The 10,299-nt window shown below is 49.7% G+C and overlaps 1 protein-coding gene across 1 annotated transcript in view; it reads right to left on the minus strand.

The window, feature by feature from the left end:
- Positions 1-7,769: 7,769 nt before the first annotated feature.
- Positions 7,770-10,299, minus strand: part of LOC105306267 (retina-specific copper amine oxidase-like) — a 5,061-nt gene continuing 2,531 nt past the window's right edge. The window contains exons 2-4 of the mRNA XM_011381168.2: positions 9,458-9,743; positions 8,929-9,058; positions 7,770-8,204 (exon numbers count right to left, since the gene is read on the minus strand). Coding sequence (XP_011379470.1) covers positions 7,929-8,204; positions 8,929-9,058; positions 9,458-9,743 — 692 coding nt within the window. The 3' untranslated portion in view covers positions 7,770-7,928. The remainder of the gene's footprint in view (positions 8,205-8,928; positions 9,059-9,457; positions 9,744-10,299) is intronic.

The following is a 10,299-nucleotide window of genomic DNA, read 5'->3' on the forward strand; positions in this document are numbered from 1 at the left end:
GGCTCAGGTCTGCAAACAGCTGGCTCTGACCAGGGTGTGTCCAGGGCTGGGCACTGGGAGGCATGGAGAGGCAGGGGGGAGGCCGGCCTGGTTTACATTTCCTCTCAACTTCTTTCTCATTCCCAGCTCCACCTTCACCCAAGCCTATCACCAGAACAGTACATAGGGACAGAATAATGAAGATAGCCATAGCTAAAGCTTCTGGGCTGTCCCCAGGCTCTTGAATTGGAATGCAGAAGGGGAGATAGAAAGATAAACAGACAGCACCTGGGTGCAGGATTCCTCTTTCAGTCTCTGGAGGTTCCTGGTCTCTGGGTGGTACTGCTGGGCAAGAGGCATCATGGGTACATTGAAAATAAGGGCAGAGGGTTGGGAGCTAGAGCTGGAGGGGTCCAGGGGTCAGGCCAGGCTTGGGAGGTGGGGCTGAGGTAGGAACCTGGACTTTAAGTGGCCCACGTAATCCTCTGTCTTCCTGTTCCAAATCAAACACTCAGGGTCAGGGCTGGGGAATGAAGTAGGGGAGGGTTTGGTTTTGGAGATTACACAGCTGGAGGGAGGCAAGAGGAAGAAGTGACAGGGGCGGAAAGGGACTGTCCTTGGGCTCTTCCTCCTCCCTCTAGATGGAACCTCTCTCTTCCCTGTAAGTGAAACTCACCTGCCCATATCTCTCCACCCAGATTTCCTCCTTCTTTCCTCTAGTTTGTGGTACACTCCAGGCTCTGTTACTCAGCACTCTCTCCTATTCCTCTTATCATAACCCTACCAGCAGCCCCAGGGATGCTTAGGAGTAATGCCGAGAACACAAAGCACCTGGGAGGAGCTGGGGCTGAAGGGCTGAGCCAGGCAGGTTACACTGTGGAGGCCCTGAGCACCCTAAATCATTGGAGCATGCAGGGTGTGAGGCCAGTCAGGAGTTGGAGAGGGTGCAGAGGCTGCAGAGGCTGCAGAGTGTAACAGAGACCCCCTCCCACCACCACCTTGAGCAGGACTGATGGGCCAGGTTAGAGGTCAGAGGACCTGGAAAACTGTCTATGGAATTAACCCAACAGCCTGCAACCCTCAACTACAAAAAACATTCCTCCAAAATTTTGCAGAGGCAGAGAGCAAAGCCACCTCCATTCTCTGCCAGGTGATAGGAGGAGGCCACCGTGATCTGGGCAGCCAGGCCCTGAGAGGAGCTAGGAGACACTGAGGGTTCCAGAGAGGGGACGTGATTTTCTCGTGAGCCTGGGGAAGAATCCTTTCTCAGCTGGACATTTCCAAGAAGACTTCCCCAGAAACCGACGTTAAACTGACCTTGCAAACGGAATGCATTCTCCCGCTAAAGAATGAGGAGGACATTCCAGCTGAAGGTGCAAAGATACAGAAACTCGAGGCCGCCTCAGCATGGGCAGGGAATGGCTAAAAGGTGAGCGTATTTGGTGTGAGGTAAGGATGGGAAGGAGGGCGGTCAGGAGACTTAAAGTCAGGAAGTCTTGTGCGGTTTGTGTTTTAAGCAAAGCAGTAATTCGAAGAAGACAGTGAGACATCTCAGAACCTGGGGAAATTAAACCAGGTTAACTAATCCAAGAAAAGTCAATTATCTATAAATATTCATGCGACCAGCTCTATTTGGATATGGACACTGGACAGGTTTTCCTCTCCCTTGTTTTATAAAGCTGTGGAAGGAGTAATGGGGCTCATTTCAAGGTGGTGAGAAAGGCAAGGTCCCCCTTTCTCCAGAATGGAATTAAAACAAAATAATCCCCCTCTCCAGGGAGGTCAGCCCTCCCTGCCCTCAAGGACAACGGAAACTGGTTTTGCTTTTTCTGATCTGGTTTTCATGCTCTGCAGAAGCTCTTCATAGGAAACAGTATTTTGAACATTTTTAATTAAAAAAAAAAAGTTTTTAAAACAGCTTGTGAACAAGCAAGAGAGAGTAGGGCTTTTACACTAGAAGAAAGTGGGTGTGGGTCAACCCCTCCTCCCATCCACGCCTTGGCAAGTCTGGCCTCAGGGAAGCAGAAGTGAGTCTGAGAGCAGTGGCTGCTGCAACTGAAGACTAGCCAAACATCCCCCAAAGGCCCAGACTAGAGTCTTACTTAACCCTAAAGATGAGCACCCCCCAACACACACACACAAGCATGCCTGTAATTGAATTTCCTGCCAATCATGTGAGTGAAGACACAGAGCTGGTTATCTCTTACAGAAAAATAAAGAAACACATTTAATACCTATCCCCGAGTACTGGGAAGTAAAATTCAGACCCAATATTCCCATTGACTGAGCAGTAAGATGGAAAAGAGGGACGGGAGAGCTTGCAGTCAGGACAAACAATAGAATTACTATAACTAAGGCAGGAAGGGGTCATTGAAAATGGGCTTGTGACCTTGAGAATAAGGGGGAGCAGAATCTAACGTCAAGGTCTACGCCCAGCCACAAGGCAACTGTGAGTCTGGGCCTTTGGTAAGTTACAGTCTTAGCCCCCAACTAAGGATGCACCATTATAACAGCAAATATTTTTTGTCCTGAGCAGTGTTACCTAGCAGAGGTCAAGAATATTCACTGTGGTGGGGTATCACCAGGCTCTGACATGGGGAGGTGGGTAATGATCTGGGTAGGAGAATTGGTATATAAAAAGGTGTCACCCTGACCACCTTCCCTAAGTGTCTTGTTGTCACATTGTTTCCTCTGATACTGTTTCATCCTAGCTTCATAATCATCAATTTAATTTAATACCCTAAAAACTTGTTGAAAAAGTGTCCCTTCTGGAGAATTACTCAGGAGATAGGACCACATATCCTGCTCCTCCCTACTAGGTCCTATTTTGCTTTGAATAAACTTGGCCTCAGCCTCTGGGAATGTGATAAAGATGAGTTTAGCCTGAGTCCACCCCTGGCCCTCAGGCTGAGGACTGGGAGGAGAATCTGGTACTTCAGCAGAGCTGTTGCTCCAGAGGCTCTGTGCAGTCAGCTCCACTGCCATGGACACCAGGTCACAGTCTGCTCTGATCTTCATTCTAGGGAGATGACTCTGGCTAGATATGGGGCAGATTAGAGGTGAGAAGACAAGGCAGGAATCAAAGAGCCAGGATGAGGCCAGTGACCTGGAGAACAGAGAGGAATGGACGATTCTGAGAAATGTCTAAGAGTAGAGTTGATGGGACTTGGTGCCCAATCGGGTGTGGGTGGGTAGAGAGGGCACCAATTGGGTGACACCATTGGGTGACTGGGTGGGTGTTAGAGCCTTTCACCAGCAGGACATACACAGAACAGGAAATTTAAGGGGGAAACTAACAATTTTTAGTTTGAGGTGCTCATGGGAAGCTCCAACATAGAGATCTAGAAAAATGGCAGTTGACTCTGTGCAGGAGAGATGTTCTAGGCTAGAAATAAGGATTTGAGAGAAACAATTTTTAGCCATTAAAGTATGAGAGGCTGAGGTCACCTAGGGAGGACCTCTAGAGAGAGAAGAGAGGAGGGTCAAAGACAGAGTCCCAGAAAATGCCAAGGTTTGGGGCCAGGTGGGCAGGTGGGCAGAGCAAGGATAAAGAAGCTAGCATAACAGACTGAGAAGCAGCAATTATGGATGAGGAGGAGTCCAAACATGGGGAAGTCGAGACAGGAGAGTTTCCAGAAGGGAGCAGTCAGCATTGTCAAATGCCACTGAGAGATCCAGAGTAGACAGCTGGTAAGTTCCATTGATTTTCACTTAGAAGTCACTAGTGACCTTTGTCAGAGCAGTGGCTGTAGTTCAAGGGTCATCGGAGCAAGGGCAGCGGGTTGAGGGTGGACTTGGGGAGGGCAGGAAGCAGACCCAGGATGGGTGGGAACTCTCTATGGAGGAGGGCTGAGAGAAGAACCCTTGTCCCCCTCCCCCTTCACCCCATGTAGGGGAGATGAAGGGTCCCAGAGAAGTTTAGCAAGATGAGAATCTAGAGGAAGAGCCAGTCAAGAGGGAGAGATTATAAATACAGGGAGAGGAGTGGATGACTAAAAGAGAATCTTTCAGGAGGAGCCAAAAAGGGTAGGGTCCCTTAAATAGGTAAAGAGGCTGTAGAATTAATGAGCCTATTCTCACGCCAAACCCAGTCAAGGCAGCTGCAGGAGGGCCCCAGACACCTATGTTTTTCCTTTGAGTTTTTTTTTCAAACCCACTATGCACTGTATAACTATTAGAAGAATAATCTAAGCAATTATCACATAATCACACTGACTATAAAAGTGACCAGTTGTTGAGTGGGATTTACTTTAATCAGCAACTCCAGGAGGTTGTGGGCAGCACGAAGGCCAAATAGGACCTCCCTGGGCCAGATTTCCCATAGTCCTCCACCAGGCCTCACCGTGTGTTCAGACCACCATCATTTCTTACCTCTGACCCACCTTCTTGTAACTAGGCCTTCCATCAACTCTATTCTTTGTTTATGGGCCAGAATGTCCTAAAATCTGACTCGTTCATTCTCACTTAAAATCCTTCCACGGCTCCCCATTTTTCTAGGGTAACCATGGTTTGCAAAGACCTGCTTCCTCTGTCCCCTTCTTGTTCCTCCAGGCTTTCCTCACAGCCCAACCGCCCATCAATGAACTTGAGTACTTGGATGGTGCCACCTCGTCACCTCCTGGCCTTTGAACATGCTATTCTCTCTGTTCGGAACATTCTTTCCACTCTTCTTTCTCCCTCAGCCAACTTCTACTCCTCTGCCAGGATCGGTTTAGACATCGGATCCCTCAGGAAGCCTTCCCCAACTCCAAAGTCTGGGTGAGGGGCCCTTGCTGTGTCTACTTCCCACGTTCCTTCTAACAGTTCTCATCTGTAATTGCTGCTTTTACTTGCCTCTGTCACCCCTGAGGGCAGAAATTGTATCTCTTATTCACTAATATAGCCTAGTGCCTTGCCTGGCACTTGGAAGGCATTCCATTAATCTTTGTTGAATGCATGGAGGAATCTTCTAGCTGCATTTGGAGCTCGAGCCCTTCCCAGGGGCTTCAGGAGGACAGCAGAGGCAGGCAAGCACATGTCGTGCTCCTCATGGGAGGTTCCAGTGTATACATTCCTGGGGAAGTCCCAGTGATGGCCTCTGACCTAAGCCCCAGGTGTCCCTTTATCCAGCTCCTCTTAGGGCAATGGACCCAAGTGCTAAAGTTCTCAGTCCTGGGGACAGTAGTTCCTTCAGAACCTGACATCATCAGTCACACCTACTCTTATCACTTGATCACAAGTCTGAGGTCAAAACTCTAGCCAGCCTCAGTAGTCTAAACAAGAGATTGTATTGAGGCGCCTGGGTACTTCTGTGGGGACAAAGGCCATGTCCTCAGACCAGATCCATTTCTCCAGTCCTGCCAAGGAGGAGGGTGGGGTAGGGGGAGGGCTGGTCATGTAGCTCTCCTGACCCTAGCTGGGCTGAAATTCTTGCAATCTATACGTCCACTGAGGCCTGGGCAGGTGATGTCATCTCTATGGTAAGATGAAGAGAGACACAACCACAGTAACATTTAAACACACACACACACACACACACGCACGCACACACACACACACTCCATACAAACATTCATATTCTTTGTGTGGAGATGGGTTTCAGGGTAATGAGCTTGAAGTTAGTAAGATGGGGTAGGGATGGGGTGGACACTAGCATTCCTTTATTCCTTTCCCCCATCACTGCCCATTGGCAACTGACCATAAGAAAGAGCCATAGGAGGTGGATAAAAAAGGATATGCATTTAAAGGAGAAGGTAAGTTATTCAGATCAGAGAAAGGGGAAGTATAAAGTCAGTGTCAGAGCCTCATCAGGCCAGGACATCTCTTTTTCTCTTCCATCTCGGTCTTCAGTCTCCCTTGTCCTCAATCTCTTTGTGTCCTCTGTCACCGTTGCTTTCACTCCAGGCTGTGAATTAATCCAGCCATCACTGGCCCTCTACTCCTTACTGAATAAAGTCTTTCTCTCTTTTTTTTTTTTGGAAACTAGTTTCTCTCCATCTCATTGACTCCTCTCCATCCACTGTTCCATTGACCCAAAACTGAACCTGAGCTTGGGGCAGGATAGAGGGTGGCAGAAGTTGATGCTTGAGCTCCCTGGATAGATCTCCCTCTGGTCATAAACTGAGCAGCATCCAAAATCTGTTTCCTCACTTCCCCTCTTGTCCAGGCCTGAGTTTCCAGAAGGCAGAAGTCATCCCTCCCTGTTGCTTCTCATTGACCCCTCTTCTAAGAGAGACAGAGAGCAAAAGTGAGCGAAAGAACAGGAGAGATTGACTGAGGTTTAATGTTTTCTTCACAGGTATTCGAGCAAGAGAAGCAAAGGAGTTATCAGAGGCCACGCCCATTTCTCTAGTGTCAAAAACTTGAGAAAATTGAGTCCCTGGGTCTATCCCTTAAGTCATTTTACCCTCCCCTACACACAACCTATCTTAAAGGACATGTCATTAAAAAAAGAAAAAGTCAAGTCCTGTTTGATTCCATTTATTATTTAATTTGAATAGGTAACATAGTCACATGGTTCAAAATTCAAAATATACAAAAAGGTATAGAGTGCTAAGTCCCCTCCCTCCCCTGTCCCCAACCTCCTGGTTCCCTCCCCAGAGGCAACCAGTGTTACCCGTTTCTTCTGAATATGCATATATAAGTAAATATGTATTTATATTCTTCTCCTCCCTTCTAAAACACAAATGAGAAGTGCACTAGACACACTTCTATACCTTGCCTTTTTCTGGAAGATTATTCCCTATTAGTGTACAAAGAGATATATTTATAGCTGCATATTATTGCACTGTAAGGCTGTATCAGAATTTATTTAACCAATCCTCTAGGGAAGGACATTTCAGGTCTTTCCAAACTCTTGCTATTTGTGCATCCACCTCCAATCCAGACCTCTGGAGGGATGGCTTGATGGGAGGCTCCTCCCCCAGGAAGCCCTGGCTCACTTGCATGCCCGTATGAGATTGGACGGCCCCTGGCCCAGTCCTTGCTGGAGTTCCTGTGTCTTTCTGCTGCTCACTCTTGGTGCCTACTCAGCCTCCCGTGTTAGCTGCTGTAGAGTACAGAGGTCATTGGTCACACACAGTTCTGGTTGCTGTGTCCGTGACCATCTTCTGCTGAGAATGTGAGGCAGGGGTGTACAAATAAATGGACAGAGAAAACACATCCTCCCCAGGACTGGGGTGGGGGAAACTCCTCCTCCTCATATGTGACAGACACAGGGGAACAGACAGGGATTGTCCTCTCAAACTAGATGTCCCTTGCATTTTGAGACTTTCACAGGCCTAGGGCCAGGAGAGGAGACTTAAGTTGAGAAATGAGGGCTAGCGGAGCAGCAGGGCAGAGGAACATCTGCTCAAGGATGGGAGGGAAATCCCAGGATACAAGGATGGGTAGGAACAGGAGGAGGAGGCAGTAGGCAAGAGGAAGAGAGAAAGAAGGAGGAAGTCTTGGATAAGAAGGAATACAGGCCAAGAAGCCCCCGCCAGCTCACCCATGGATACATAGGCCAGGCATGAACACTGCCTTGGGGCTTCTAGGAAACTATCCCCATTGCAGAGATCCAAGGGAGGGACTAGACAGGCCAGGAGGAACCTGGAGAAGGCCTAAAAAGATTTGGGGAAGCCAGAAATAAAAATAAAAGGGGAAGTCTTCTGTGTAAAAGCTTGGCCATCGTTCCAAGCTCTCAGCAGGCCATTCCTCTCCTCTCTGGGATGGGAACCCAGGTCTGGTGGCAGTAAAGATGAGTCTCCCCTGTGTCCCTAGCATACAGGTTCAGGATGTTCCCAGTAGAGAGGGGGACGAAAGGGAATGTGATGGGAAGAGGTGATTTTGGGGGAGGGAGAAGAGGGGACCTCAGGGGTGTGAGGAAGGAGAAGAGAGCACCAGGCTGCCCAACCCAGGGCCTACTGCTCCCCATCCCCATACATGCTGGCCCTGGGGCCCCTGATCACTTTCCTCATCTCAGGGACCACCTAGTTGTGAGAGAAGCCCCCATGGGAGAAGGCAGGAAGGTCAAGGGCACAGTCAGCAGCCTTGGCGAGGCAAGCTAGGGGGTTGACCTCACAGGACCCGGCATCCTCATCCTCCCGGAAGTAGATGGAGTCAGCAGAGTCAGAGGAGGGGTCCTGGTCAAAGAAGTTGTAGGGTTGGAGGAAGAAGCCCACACCATTCCCCACAGTCACCATATTGGGAATATCCTCCGCATGTGGGATGTGCAGGAAACCGGCTGTCACCCAGGCCACCAAGTCCTAGCAGGGGAGAAGGAAGAGAATCATGATGCCTGGCTTTGCTAAGGACACGCCTGCCTCTCGCAGTAGCCTTGTATGTAAGGATTTGCTATGCTAGCACATCTTCCCTCAAAAGGATCTTAAATCTTTAAATGTTTTTAAAGCATAATCAATTGCATCTCTGTTCCAGCCTGTACTGGACATTTCCCTGACATTTCCCATCACATCTCCATCGGCCTCCTCATCTCACAGGAATGACGATCCCAAAGGCTACTTTGGCTCCTCCCTGCCTAACTCCCTGAGAGTTCCAAACTATAACTGAGGGAAGGGAGATAGAGGAGGGAAGATCTGGGTTCAGGAAGCAGAAAAGGCCAATGTTCAGAAATTAATCCTTTAGTGGTCATGCCAGGAATTGGCTTTAGATACAAGAGACATGGTCTTTCCTGGTGACCTCCAGCCCTCATTGATTCCCAGGGCCTGAAAAGGATTCCGTCCACAAAGCTGAGACTTAGAGGGCTGTGGGGTCTCAAGGATAGGCCAGGACCTCAGTCGGTTTCTGAAAATGAACTCCCAGCTTGGGAAGATTCCTTCAAGAGGTAATGATCAGATCCATGAAAGTAGAGAAGGCAGGAGTCAGCCCCACCCCTGAGGAGACCAGACAGTTTTCAGGGATCCCCAGGAAAAGGTGGAGGCTCATTGTTGTGCCCCCTCGCCCCATCCCCCAGCCCTCCCATAGTCAGCTGACCTCTCCAGCAATGCTCTCATTGTTGATGAAGTTAGTGAAGTCCACCGTGGGGGCCCAGGGGTCATTCTGATTGAAGATACTGGTGCTGCTGGGCTCCTCCTCCTTCTGCTGAGTCACGGCCAGCTGGTACCTAGGGAAGCACTGGTCAGGTCTCTGTGGTCTTAACCCCTTCCTGTTGCCTTATGACAGAAAGGAGCTGAGCTCGCAATCCTCGCCTTTCCCATCTCATTCACCCGGTGACTCCAGCGCCACTCTAGTGTGTCATCCAACACCTTTCTAGGTCCTCCTGTTTAACCCGCTGCCACCTCGCAGCACCGCCCCTCCCCCATACAAAAGAGAAAAGAGTTCTCAGCCCTGAGTCCTCCACCAGGAGGGTGTGCCCACTGCGTGTGCCTTTTGATAACTAGGAAATCCTCTGGAGCTTTTATCTCACTTCGCATACAGTTCGAACTGAGTTGCCAGTTGCCCATTCCAGTGCTCCCTTCTCAACTTTCACCTCCCTCAGCCTCTTCCTCACCCTGCCACTCACCTCCCCCAGCTGACGGCTCTCTCCATAGAGCTGTTCTGGGGTAGTGGCTCCCCTCCAAAGCTGAGCATCTGGATGCGGTAGCCCCGAGGGTGACCCCACTTGTTGCTGTGGTTGCTGGCCAGGTACAGATAGCGAGGAGAGGTGCTCCCCAGGGGGAAGGCAGCCTCTTCCTCTGTCTCCAGCAGCTTCCGGGTCACCTGTAGCCTCTGCATCTGGTGCTCAGGGCTCCAAGGTACCGCCATGGGGACAAAGGCCATGTCCTCAGCCCAGACCCAGTTTTCCAGTCCTGCCGGGTTGAGTGGAGGTTGGTGAAGGGAGAGGTGGGAGGGAGGGCTTGTCATGCAGCTGTCCTGTCCCCACTTAGCTTTAGAGTGGGGGCTCAAAAGGAAGCCCAGAACTCAGTGTGGGTCCTACTTCTCTTCCCGTTCCCCAAGATATTTCCAATCTTTCAGCCAAAGCTGTTGATCTGTAAAATATTTCATCAAGGATTTTATTCATTCACTTATACTCATTAGTGTGAGGCCCATGCTTGGCCCTGGGGACACACAGATGAACGAACATCATCCTTACCCTTCTGCTCTCACGGGGGATGCAGAAGGCTAAGCCTTGACCGGCCTGCAATGTGAGAGAAGCACATTCAAGAATCAAGGTTATAGGAATAGAGGTGCAGGCAGGAAAAGGGGGGTAACCTCCTGGGTAACTTCACCCTGGCCTTAGAGGATGTTACCAGCAGAGATGACATAGTAGGGCATTCTAGGCAGGGGGCAAAACATGGGCAAAAGCAAAGAAGCCTGATCATAACGTGTGGTGTGTGTGAGTCCAGGGACAGGGTGGGTTTCATT

The sequence above is a fragment of the Pteropus vampyrus genome, unplaced genomic scaffold (genome assembly GCF_000151845.1).
Source record: "Pteropus vampyrus isolate Shadow unplaced genomic scaffold, Pvam_2.0 Scaffold432, whole genome shotgun sequence".
In the NCBI taxonomy this organism is placed as follows: Eukaryota; Metazoa; Chordata; class Mammalia; order Chiroptera; family Pteropodidae; genus Pteropus; species Pteropus vampyrus.